The sequence below is a fragment of the Hyla sarda genome, chromosome 3 (assembly GCF_029499605.1).
Source record: "Hyla sarda isolate aHylSar1 chromosome 3, aHylSar1.hap1, whole genome shotgun sequence".
NCBI lineage: Eukaryota > Metazoa > Chordata > Amphibia > Anura > Hylidae > Hyla > Hyla sarda.
Genome location: NC_079191.1, coordinates 339,281,484 through 339,295,399, shown reverse-complemented (window position 1 = coordinate 339,295,399; position 13,916 = coordinate 339,281,484). Strand labels below are relative to the sequence as shown.

General features: G+C 39.6%; 1 protein-coding gene across 3 annotated transcripts in view; it reads right to left on the bottom strand.

The window, feature by feature from the left end:
- The window catches only part of LTBP1 (latent transforming growth factor beta binding protein 1), a 366,216-nt gene that overhangs the window by 93,671 nt on the left and 258,629 nt on the right, over positions 1–13,916 (bottom strand). For all 3 annotated transcript variants that reach the window (XM_056567405.1, XM_056567406.1, XM_056567407.1), the window contains 2 exons: positions 9,279–9,347; positions 6,191–6,313 (listed from right to left, as the gene is read on the bottom strand). In XM_056567405.1, the coding sequence (XP_056423380.1) occupies positions 6,191–6,313; positions 9,279–9,347 (192 nt within the window). The remainder of the gene's footprint in view (positions 1–6,190; positions 6,314–9,278; positions 9,348–13,916) is intronic.

Below are 13,916 nucleotides of genomic sequence, written 5' to 3'. Positions count from 1 at the left end.
ACTGGGGGATGATTTACAGTACAGTACTACAGTTGGCATTTGGAGAGGAGGATGGGGTTTTCAATGCACTGGGTTTGTGAAATGCTATGTGAGCAGAAAGGAAACAAACTGCAGCTAAACAGCAAGGAAGGGGTAATGCTAAACACTAAACTGTTGTTGCTGCTACTGATAACGATGACAAGCCTGCAGACTAAAGGGTGGGCAGAAGGAGAGATTACATTCAGGAGGCAGCACTTTATACAGTTAATAGTATCTGCCAAGGGAGAGCTGCTCAGAACTTTATGGGTGGTCAAAAATAAGAGGAAAGCCTTAATCTTTACTTTTCAAGCAGAGCGTGAAACCTCTGGAGACAGCAGACCGATCAAAAGATTACAGGTACACAGCCCAAGCTCTCTTCCTCTCTCCAGTACAAAGTACTAGAAAAGGCTCTCCCCACTTCTAGCATTTTGGTATTGGTGTCTCTGTTACTAGAGACAGACTGAGCCTAACAACAAGCAGTGGATAGAAGATTGCAGGGAAGTGAGACACCCATTGCCCAAGACATTAGAGCTTATTTCTGGGAGTTATTTTGGGGAAATGAAGTAATTTACAAATAGGTAACGACTCACATAGGCTATCAAATGTGGGAAGTTGTTTAAAAAAAACTAATACAGTTTAAATAAAATATAGTTAATGTTAGAAAAACACATATATGATAATATAACCCCCACAAACTATGTTTGGTAACAGTTAGAACATATACTACGGAAAGTCATCATTAAATATTATTGGGGGGGGGGGGGGTTATTTTTTGCTAGCCAGACAAAAAAAATTGGAAGACAATACATTTTTTATTTTATACTCTAAAATTGTATTTATGGAATCTATAATTTTTCATGCAAAAAAAAAAAAAAAGGAACAGAAAACCCTATATTGCTGCTCTAATGATAAAATAAAGTTCTTAGTTGCAGAATGGAAAAAAGTACTTGATTATTTAGGGATTTGATTGTGTTCTTATTTGTGCTATTGTGACTTTGTATAAACAGCCTACAAATACACATTATAGTTGTATTTCTTTAGGATGAGCTCTTTTAAAACATTATAACAAAACCCAGCCTAAATATAAACACAAGTACAGTAGTCCCTCAAGTAACAATATACATTTTTTTATTATGTGATGACCATTGTATGTTGAAACCATTGTATCTTGCTTGCAACTCTATGGAAAACTGGTAATCGGCTCTGGAGTCCCCAAAATGTCAACACAAAATAAAAATGGACATTAAAGAAAAATAAGCAAATAACAATTGCATATTAAACTTCTTATAAAGATTAAACTTCTTATAAAGTTCTTATAAAAGCTAGCAACAGCTGCTGGAAGCTGTAAATCACATCATATATTGAGGATAATAGCTTCTTCAAGGTTCTGTATAGAACACAAAATGTAGTAGGGAAAATGAAGCTTCCCTCACTTGATATCCCAATAAGGAGCTCATTTCTGACACAGGTTAAGAATAGTACAGAATATATTGTAGGGCGGCGCAACAAGACAGCCAGTCAGTGCATTAACTTCTGTAATACAGGTGTTTTACCCGTGAATTGCCCATTCTCATTGGTCAGTTCTTCCAGCCAATGACACATTTCACAGAATTGGACTTTCCATAGCATTGTATGTTGTGTATGGTTTCAAGGTACAATGGTCCAGAAAATACCATTGTATGTTGGAAATATTGTGACCTGAGGCGATTGTAACTTTAGGGACCACTGTATAAGGAAAAGTTTCATCATCACATCAAGCAACTGTGTTCAGCATTGCTTGGACTTTATTTTAACTGTGTTTGACTGTCTTGAAATGATGTAGCAGTCCAGGGCTTTGGTAAAATCATTTCTCAAAATTTTATTTATGCAAAATGTTAAATACTTATGAAAACAGATACAAGATCTGTAAACGTGCTCCATGTGAATTTTATGAATTCACGTCATGCAATGCCGTCTGCACACGATGAGCATGGTGGAAAAATATGGAATGGAAAAATGGTGAAAACTAGTGCTCTGGGACTGGTACTGCAGAAAATAAATAGGCAAAATGTGTGATTATGTTAAAGGGGTACTCCAGTGAAAAACATGTTGTTTTTTTTTTTATTAACTGGTGCCAGAACGTTAAACATATTTGCAAAGTACTTCTATTTAAAAATCTTAATCCTTCCAGTACTTACCAACTGCTGTATACTACAGAGGAAGTTATTTTCCTTTTACATTTCTTTTCTGCCTGAACATAGTGCTCTCTGCTGTAACCCCTGTCTGTTTCAGGAACTGTCCTGAGCAGGAGCAAATCCCCATAGCAAACCTATCCTGCTCTGGACAGTTCCGGAGACAGACAGAGGTATCAGCAGAGAGCACTGTGGTCAGACAGAAAATACATTTTAAAAGAAAAGCACTTCCTGTGGAGCATACAGCAGCTGATAAGTACTGGAAGGATTAAGATTTTTATATAGAAGTAATTTACAAATCTGTTTAACTTTATGGCACCAGTTGATTAAAAAAAATACATATATGTTTTTCACTGGAGTACCCCTTTCAGATGGTAAGTATTGTGATTGCAAATACATGGCAGGCCAGAACAGGTACCAAAGTGGAAGAAAACTAAGAATGAGAGTAAAAGTGTGTACCAGCCTCAGGTAAAATCGGTTGTGTGCTTGGATCAGACTTCCCATATTACTGATTAGCTGCAAACAAAGGCAAAAATGTGTAAATTCTTGGCGCAAGTCTCATATTAGCATAACATTTTTTTGCAAAATAATAGCGCTTGCACAAAAAAAACCTGTGCAATCTTGCCACTCTGCGCTAGCAACGGAAATGATAAATTCTCCCCTATGTACCGTACTTGATCTGTACTTCTTGGGAAAAAGTAGCAATTTTTGGTAAAACGTGTTTAGTGTTGCATTTCCGGTACCCAGTCACAAGGTTTAAACCTCGTCTACGATGCCAGAGTTATAGCTTTTCCTACATCTAATTCATTTTCTGCAGAACTGTAGCACAGCATTTAAAGAATAATGTAGTTAGGATGTATTCCATAATCTACTGGTTTGGCCTTCATTCACAATTTTTAAGTCAAAAGGATATGAATTAAGTAGATGAGTTTGAGGCAAATCTGATATCTATGTTGACAGATGCAAAGTAACTAACAGTCAAGTGCACATAATAATAATAATACCTTTGGGACATCTGAAAACAACCTCATACATGAGCTTATTAAAAAATAAATCACAGTAGAAAAAAAATTTGATATGTTATTAGGTTATATGTGGTTCAGTTCTGAGGTGAAAACCAATCTAGATGCAAAATATTTTTTTAATTAAATAAGTCCTTCACTAAAGATATTTTAAGAACTTGATCTTCAAATACCTTTAAGCCTAACCTGGTGATAACTTAAAATTCCAGTATGACTAGAGCACAATCTCCCATTTATCTTATCAACTTATTATGAGAACATAGGAAGCCATGTCCGGAGCTGCTCCTCTGCCAGGTCGGCACATTGGACTCCCCTTGTGTCTGACTAAGAAGAACAATGTTGGCACCAATGAATATCCTTCCCTTATTATAACCAGTTTCTCAGGGTCAATTACAATTTTGGACTCTTTGATTATGTATCATGCACAGCAAAACATTCTGGTTAGAGAACTTCTAACTTCAGTGCACCTCCCATTGTCAATTCTAATGGGACACAGGGACGGCTAGATTCCTAGAATTATCCTTTGGAGGTATATTACTTACAAGATTTTACTTAAAGCGTACCTAGTAACACAATCCCATGCCTGTTCTTAAAGGGGGTTATCCAGGAAAAAACTTTTTTATATATCAACTGGCTCCAGAAAGTTAAACAGATTTGTAAATTACTTCTCTTAAAAAATCTTTATCCTTTCAGTCCTTATGAGCTTCTGAAGTTAAGGTTGTTCTTTTCTGTCTAAATCCTCTCTGATGACACCTGTCTCGGGAAACGCCCAGTTTAGAATAGGTTTGCTATGGGGATTTGCTTCTAAACTGGGCGTTTCCTGAGACAGGTGTCATCAGAGAGGATTTAGACAGAAAAGAACAATCTTAACTTCAGAAGCTCATAAGTAGTGAAAGGATTAAGATTTTTTTAATAGAAGTATTAAAGGGGTACTCCGCCCCTAGACATCTTATCCCCTATCCAAAGGATAGGGGATAAGATGTCAGATCGCCGCGGCCCCGCTGCTGGGGACCCCCGGGATCCCCGCTGCGGCACCGCGCTATCATTACAGCACAGAGCGAGTTCGCTCTGTGCGTAATGACGGGCGATACGGGGGATGGAGCAGCGTGACATCATGGCGCCGCCCCTCGTGACATCACGGCCCGTCCCCTTAATGCAAGTCTATGGGACTCCCATAGACTTGTATTGAAAGGGGCGGGCCGTGACATCACGAGGGGCGGAGCCGTGACAAAACGATGCTCCGGCCCCTGTACCGCCCATCATTACGTGCAAAGCGATCCCAGGGGTCCCCAGCAGCGGGACCGCGGCGATCCGACATCCTTTGGATAGGGGATAAGATGTCTAGGGGCGGAATACCCCTTTAATTCTTATTAACTGATATATATAAAAAAGTTTTTTCCTGGAATACCCCTTTAAGATCAGGTGTGAAGACACACAGGACCCATACAATATCCAAGGCAGCAGTATGATGCCCAGAGAGTTCAATGCATGGATGCATCTTTAACCCCTTAAGGACTCAGCCCAGTTTGGCCTTAAGACAGGGACAATTTTCTTATTTGCACTTTAGTTTTTCACCCTCCCTTTCTAAAAATCATAGAGACAAGGAAGTAAGCGCTCCATAGAATAATATTGTTCGACCCAGAAAGCTGATTTAATATATAAATGAACTGCTCACCCTGGGTGGTTGTGTAGACACATACACAACAATGGGAAAAGGTATGTAGAAATTATTGTCTGCTGCCCTCCGGTACATATGCGGTAGTAGATACTTGGCTTCAAAGGAACTCGGCTCACGGCGCTGATCGGCCAGACATGTAGAGAAACTTAAAATAGGATTCATTGACCAGAATGCAATGCGTTTTGCTGCGCATGCGCAGCGAAACGCGTAGCATTCTGGTCAATAAATCCTCTTTTAAAGGGGTATTCCAGGAAAAAACTTTTTTTTATATATCAACTGGTTCCAGAAAGTTAAACAGATTTGTAAATTACTTTTATTAAAAAATCTTAATCCTTTCAGTACTTATGAGCTTCTGAAGTTTAGGTTGTTTTTTTCTGTCTAAGTAATCTCTGATGACACGTGTCTCAGGAACCGCCCAGTTTAGAAGAGGTTTGCTATGGGAATTTGCTTCTAAACTGGGCGTTTCCCGAGACAGGTGTCATCAGAGAGGACTTAGACAGAAAAGAACAACCTTAACTTCAGAAGCTCATAAGTACTGAAAGGATTAAGATTTTTTAATAGAAGTAATTTACAAATCTGTTTAACTTTCTGGAACCAGTTGATATATAAAAAAAAGTTTTTTCCTGGAATACCCCTTTAAGTTTATCTACATGTCTGGTCTATCAGCGCCATGAGCCGGGTTCCTTTGAAGCCAAGTACCTTCTAAAAACCATCACAATTTTGGACTGTTGTTTTTTTTTTTTTTTACGTGTAAGCTATCAACCGTGCGGTTTAACTAACCTTATATTTTAAATAGTTCGTACATTTACGCATGCGGCATAACACGGGGTCTAAAAGGTTAATGCCGGCCTGATCGGCAATATCCAGCATTAACCCTGGGTCCTGGCAGCTGATAGCAGTCAGGACCCACAGAGTATGAAGCACACTCATCTCGTGAGCGTGCTTCAAACTGCGGTAACGGGACCAGGGCATACCCATTTGCCCTGCGTCCTTAACAAGTTAATTAATAGGGGTCATGTATAAATCTTGTTGGGCATCATACTGTTACCTCAGCAACTGTACCACCGACCATGGAGCTACATCTATCTATGCAGTAATGGAAGAATGGATAAAAGATCAAAAAGGTACACTAGATGAAACAAAAAAAAAAAAACAACAACGACACAGAAAAAAAATGGAGGAACCCTTCCTGAAGAATATTAAATTAATGGGCTCTTGCAAAGCCCACTAAGGTTTTTAATATTATTCAATGCAACATTTGTGGTGGAATTGTTATTAAGTATTATAGGATTTCTACTTACGCACACAAGATGAATACGTGGGATCTGGAACAAACCCTTGTTTACAAGTACATCTAAAGCTGCCCATTGTATTAAGACATTCCCCATTAGGACATACACCTTGCATGTAGCATTCATTAATATCTACAAAGAAAAGAAATACATGATAAAATAGATTTCTACAGATAGAACAGAATTGGAATGAAAAGAAAACACATATCAATATGCAGGAGCAGGGCAACAAATATATGTGCAGTGGGGAATAACACTGATTCCCTGAATGTTATATGTGCTTCAGTAATGCCTAACTAGAAGATAAAAAAATAAATAAAATAGAACTATGTTGGAACTGTAACTAAAGGATAATGGAAAGATACACAGAAGCCTGAACGTATCCAGTTTGGTGTTGGGCAAGAAAAAAAAAACTAAACAAGAAAGGGCTCAATGCCCTAGTAGGGACATCAGCCAGTGGTCTATTTATTTCCTACAAAGATCTTAATCGCCGCCCATGGTCCCTTTCATCATATGGTACTTTACATACATAGCCGTAAGTACCCTTCTTGGGTTTGCCTTGGGTTTATATGTTTATGTTAAACTTATATCATGCTATGCTGCATTACAACCCAAAGTGCCCTGAGGTCATCTGCTACATTGTACTGGACCTTAAAGGGGTACTAGTCTGGAAAATATTTTTTATTTTTTTAAATCAACAGGTACCAGAAAGTTAAACAGATTTGTAAATTATGATATTTCTATTTAAAAATCTTAATACTTATCAGCTGCTGTATGTTCCAGAGGAAGCTCTATTCTTTTTGACTTTCCTTTCTGTCCGACCACAGTGCTCCATTTTAGGAACTGTCCAGAGTACAAGCAAATCCCCATAGCAAACCTATCCTGCTCTGAACAGTTCCTAAAATGAACAGAGGTGTCAGCAGAAAGCACTGTGGTCAGACAGAAAGGAAATTCAAAAAGAAAATAACTTCCTCTGGAGCATACAGCAGCTGATAAGTACAGGAAGGATCAAGATTTTTAAAAGAAGTAATTTACAAATCTGTTTAACTTCCTGGCACCAGTTCATTAAAAAAAAAAATGTTTTCCAGGGAAGTACCACTTTAATGTTTTTCTCTATCAACAAAAAGGACCTACACAGTGTATGGTGAGTATAAAAACATTTTTTAGGTAATTTTGTAGCCTCGGTGCCCGGATTCCAACAAACTCCCTGCCCTTGGTCTGTTACAAACTCAGGAGGACCCATGAGAGCCACCATGAGGTCCAAGCCTATAAGGCATCATTTACGGTACTATAATTTGCTAATCTACAGTATTACCAGCCTTGTCAATCTGCAAACAGTAATGAATATAATATTAGCACAATATACATGTAATAGCATGAAGTCATGAGTGTGTAATTAATAATGTTCTGTAATTATAAGTGCCAGAACACGCACAGAAAACTATACACTGCTCTATCATTTAACAGCATAAATAAAAGCTGTAAAGCAAAAACAAAAGTAACTTAACTTAAGTAAAATTGTATTAAAGGAGTAGTGCAGTGAAATATAACTTACTGCAAAGTAGTGCAAAGAATAGGGGATAAGTTATAGATCACGGGGGTCTGACCTCTGGGGCTTCCTACTATCTCCTGAATGGGGCCCCGGCAGTCTTCTGGAAGGGGGCATGCCGACCCCCGCAATGAGCGGCGGCCGACACGCCCCCCTCCATGTATTTCTATGGGATCAAGGTCAGACCCCTGACATCTATAACTTATCCTTTGGATAGGGGATAAGATATATTTCACAAAAAAACTCCTTCAATACAATGTTGTGTGTTTCTGAGATGAGGAATTATATATATTCATGTGTATGGTGTTTTACTTGTTCACATAATTTTATTTGCTTTTTTAAAGTCTCCAGAAAGTTTAACAAATGTACTATTTTTGTGTCCCATAGCAAATATGAAACTGTGTCCCCTTGCTGTAGTTAAAGGGGTACTCCACTGGAAAACAGTTTTCTAAAAATCAACTGGTGCCAGAAAGTTAATCAGATTTGTAAATTGCTTCTATTAAAAAATCTTAATCCTTCCTTTACTTGCCAGCTGCTATATGATCCACAGGAAGTTATTTTCTTTTTGAATTTATTTTCTGTCTGATCACAATGCTCTCTGCTGACATCTCTGTCCATATCAAGAACTGTCCAGAGCAGGAGAGGTTTGTTATGGGGATTTGCTTCTACTCTGGACAGTTCCTAAAATGGACAGGGGTGTCAGCAGAGAGCACTGTGGTCAGTCAGAAAGGAAATTCAAAAAGAAAAGAACTTCCTGTGGAGCATATATTAGCTGATAAGTACTGGAAGGATTAAGATGTTTAAATAGAAGTAATTTACAAATCTGTTTAACGTTTTGGCACCAGTTGATTTAGAAAAAAATGTTTTCCAGTGGAGTACCCCTTTAATGTTATCACAGTGTGCCTATCCAGAACAGGACAGATCAACACTTGTTACCCTCCCCCACATCTTTGGTCATTTCCCCTCTCTAAATGACAATGCCCAACTTAATATGAAAATTGAAAACTACTTTGAGTTGCAGAAAAACACACATAGAAAAACAAATTATTTCTTTCTGGCTTCCCTGTAGATTTTGTGGTAAAATGAATAATGTAATTACAAATAGTCATCCATAAAAGAAGCCCTCATATGGCCCTGTAGGTAAAAACTGAAAGTATTATGACTATTGAAAGGTAAGGAGGAAAAAAATAAAAATGAAAAAACACTATGGGGGAGATTTATCAAAACCTGTCCAGAGGAAAAGTTGCTGAGTTGCCCATAGCAACCAATCAGATCGCTTCTTTCATTTTTAACAAGGCCTCTGCAAATTGAAAGAAGCGATCGGATTGGTTGCTATGGGCAACTTAGCAACTTTTCCTTTGCACATGTTTTGATAAATCTCCCCCTATGTTCTTAATGGGTTAAAGACAAGAGGCCTAAATGGTTTTAATTACCAAGTAAGTTTTTTCTAATTTTGCTTCTAACCATTTTGTGAATTCCCCTTTAAGTAACAAAGAGTCCTTTCCTATTGCACAACATTCCAACAATATAATGGATTTCAAAGCTTACCCTGACAAAATGTAGCATTTATACGCTTGTAGCCTTGAGGGCACTCCATGTACTGGGTACTCGGTTGAGCTGAAAAAAAGAAAAAGAATAATTTCTATACTAATAATGTGACACATCATATAGAAAATATTTGTATTATATTGTCAGGTACTGATTATTTTATAAACGTCTTGGCTCTTGGTTGTTAATGGTGATCTAATAACTAAAGGTTACTTAAAACCTATCACAGCTTTTTGAGGCCACTTTGTGGTAGTTTTGCATTCAGTTTTTTTAAGACATAACCAGAAGTAGATCAAACAAGAATGAGAAAAATAAGGGAAAAACTTATTTTTCTTATTTCTGCTAGATCCAGTTATAAAACTGCCACACCTTAAAGTTGTTTGTGAAACCACACTAAGACTGGGTTCACATAGTGTTTTGGTCGGTATTTGAAATTTATTTTGGCCAGTACTTTTACCAAAATCAGGAATGGAACCAACACAAATTAAAACTACAGTATAGTGGAAAGATCTGCACCTTTTTACTGTGTTTTGAATGAGTTCCAAACCCTTACAGTGTTCAGTCCGGCCAGCAAACCGTATATGGGGCAAAAAAATGAGCCAAACTGAAACCCCGCTAAGACTGGGTTCACATAGGGGGAGATTTATCAAAACTTGTGCAAAGGAAAAGTTGTCCAGTTGCCCATAGCAACCAATCAGATTGCTTCTTTCATTTTTAACAAGGCCTCTGCAAAATGAAAGAAGGGAACTGATTGGTTGCTATGGGCAACTTTTCCTTTGCACAAGTTTTGATAAATCTCCCCCATAGTGTTTTGGTCGGTATTTGAAATTTATTTTGGCCAGTACTTTTACCAAAATCAGGAATTGAACCGACACAAATTAAAACTACAGTATAGTGGAAAGATCAGCACCATTTTACTGTGTTTCAATGAGTTCCAAACGCTTACAGTGTTCAGTGCGGCCAGCAAACCGTATATGGGGCAAGAAAATTAGCCAAACTGAGTCACTATCTGACTCCAGTTGGCTCATTCGAATGAATGAGATACGGGGCGGGTCCGGCTGGCATACGGCAGTGCCCAGTTTTCACATTTCCCAGTTGGATCCGGTGACCATAACAGCAAAACGTGGTGTGAATGCACCCTTATATAATTGTGTACAGGTAGAAGTGTTCTTTTACCTTATCTAATCCCAGGTTCCTGACCTCACCACAGCATAAATATCACACATAGGACGAAAATGTTTTTTTTTTTACATAACTCATAAAATCCTTCTCTACATTTTTGGGATAGTCTGCCTCACAAGGTTTACTGTATTACAATCTAGTAAAACACAGCGAAGTAAAAAAAAAATCACTTTCTATATGTGTCTCGCAAAAAGAATTCTTAATTTCCTTTTTTGCACCAGTGAACAGACAATCCCATTATCCTCACAGTCTGGTAGGTTTGTACAGTAATTCCGTTTTTATTTTATTTTATTATAAACCAGCTTGAATAGATTTTCCAGTAAAACTTCAAGACTTTGAGAAACACTCTAACATTATGATGTGATGCCAAGCCCTGTGATTCTAAAAGACATGTACCCTGTGGAGACTTGTACTGCTGGCAGATTATTGCTAAGCACTAGCTGTGTCCTGACTGGAAAGTTACAAAATGGGAACCTGCGGGGAATGTGCAAAAATAACAAATGCTGTGCCGGGATACATAAATGTATTATTTTCTCTTGACTTGCATTAGAAATGTGAAATAAGTTGGACAGTGAGCTGTGAAGGTGCGTCCCAGACACACATTGGACGGGATTCACTGTGAGTGGAGAAAGCTACACTTTAATGTCAGATTGTTAATGCTGAACATGATTCATTTCCTTGCCTAAAGTGAAAATACTCCTGATGAGTCAGGTCCTCGGGGTTCCTAAATGAAATGAATCAGCGTTCATCAGTCAACAGCTCTCACTTTTCAATGGAAAAATGTTAATCAATGCATCACAATGAAGGAAAGATTAACTAAGCAGATTTTTATGGAATTCCTCTTCAATCAGCATACAAACAATCTACATACAGTGGAATGATAGCATGACTTACCGTATTTTTCGCCATATAAGATGCACTTTTTCTTCCCTAAAACTGGGGGGGGGGGGGGGGGAGTTGGTGCATCTTATACGGCGAATACACATTAAAACCCCGTCCTATCAGGTCGGTCCGGCGGCCATGAACAGCCAGGACCCGCAGCTAATACAGGACATCACCGATCGCGGTGATGCCCTGTATTGACCCTTCAGACGTCGCGATCAAAGCTGACCGCCGCGTCTGAAGGGAAAGTGACACTAACCTGGCTGCACCGGGAGGGACCTTACCTGCCTCCTCGGTGTCTGCTCCGTGCCGGGATCCCCTGCATGGCCGGCGCTCTCCTTCGTCGTCATCACGTCGTCGCGCACGCCGTCCCATCATCCAATAGGAGCGGCGTACGTAGCGACGTGATGGTGGCGACGGACAGTGAGGATACCAGGCAGCAGAGACGTTCCGGAGTGACGGGGACACCCCGGGGATGCGGCGACAGCGATGGAGGGCGACATCCAAGGCAGCGGTGACGGGTCAGGAGCGGCGGGGACACGTGAGTACTACCTCCTATACCAGTGGTCTTCAACCTGCGGACCTCCAGATGTTGCAAAACAACAATTCCCAGCATGCCCGGACAGCCAACGGCTGTCCGGGCATGCTGGGAGTTGTAGTTTTGCAACATCTGGAGGTTCGCTGGTTGAAGATCACTGTCCTATACGTTACATTGTATTCTAGATTTTCCGCCTTTAAAATTGGGTGCGTTTTATATTCCAGAGCGTCCTATAAATACGTAATTTTGCAGTGATTTTTAATTATTGCCTGTTTTTTTATACTATGCAGCTAAAGTCACAATTCTTTCTGGCTCTCAGCATTCCTTCATGCAAAAAACTTGATCTGGTGATCTGCATTTTGGGTAGTGAAAGCATTTTAGCAGGCACAGCATGTCCCACTGTATTATAGGAACCTAGAGATGGAGTTATAGTGGCAATGAACCTTAATAGCTGTCAGCCAAAAGCTAGTTCAACTGACAGCAGTTTCCCTGATTCCCCCGTACACATAGGAATCAACAAAAGTGTTATTAGCAATCGGTAGAATTCTAACAGCATAAGAGCAACTATTATTGTAATACAGATTGTAGCCGAGGATCTGTATAAGGTTTCCAAGAGCCTTATATTTAGGTTCAAATTGCCACAAACAATTCATTATAATTGACTAATGTCTGTTTCATATTTCAAGACTGCAAACGCAGGCTATAGGATAAATCTATAGTTCACCTGACATCCTAGTACTCTCTCTCTCTCTCTCTTAGGTCAGTTTGGATCAATTCTATATTTAAATAGTATAAAATGACAGAATACTACTAAAGATCAATACACAAGAAGAGAAGAAAAGGATTGCGGAGCAGCTCACCAGATCCTGAGTTCATAGTATTGGGTTGTCACATCGCGATCAGGCGGCAGCGAGACGAGGTGGCTGAGATGGAACGGGGGGGGAATCCGACGCCAGGGCCATAGCCGTATCGCACCGTCAGGTGCTTCGTCAGGCCCCTATAGGGCCTGAGGAAGCACCTGACGAAGCACTTGACGGTGCGATACGGCTGTGGCCCTGGCGTCGGATTCCCCCGGTACCATCTCAGCCTCCTCCTCTCGCTGCCGCCTGACCGCGATGTGACATCCCGATACTACGGACTCAGGATCTGGTGAGCTGCTCCGCAATCCTTTTCTTCTCTTCTTGTGTACTGATTTCATATGTTCTACTAGCGTGTAGCACCACCCACAGTGATCCACTATTTGGGATTCAGTTACCGTCAGCATACATTGAACATTGTTAATGGAATAGTCAGGATAAAACAACAGCAGTGCCGGAATTTCTCTGACTCTCTCTCATGTGGATTTATACTACTAAAGATGCTGATAGATTTGAGCTTTTATTAATTTAATCACATTTCCATTGACAATCCAGGAAGTTTACAAACATGGTTCCTATTTGGTATCATTGCCTCTTAACTGTCTGACTTTAGCCAAACATTTTGGGCAGCCTTACATAAGATTCTCAATTTCTCCCTATTTCTATGGAAGTGATGTGACTACTTTGCGATGAACTCTATTACCTTTACTTCGTTGTCCTGAAGCCATTTTACCACCATGCTGGAAAAATATTTGGGATCACTGTCCATTTGTAAGACTAAGTTGTGTCCAAGTTTTATCGTTCTGTCTTGAAATGTTGTTTAAATATCTCCACACCATTATCTTTCTTCATAACCTCATCTATTTTGTAAGGTGCACTAGTCCCATCCTGCAGCAAAGCACCCCACAACATAATGCTGCCCCCCCCCCCATGCTCCATGGTTGGGATGATGTTCTTTCGTTTGCAAGCCTCCCCTCCTTTCTTTCATACATCACTATAGTTATTATGGCCGAACACATACATTTTTATTCTATGAGACCAGAGAACATTTCAGAAAGTACAACTTTTTTAGATACCTTTGTACTGGTTTCCTTCAGCATCTTCACAAGGCAGTTCTTCCCATTGATTTTATTTCTTGCACCAAAGCATGTTCTAGTTTATGGTACAACATGCCTCTTC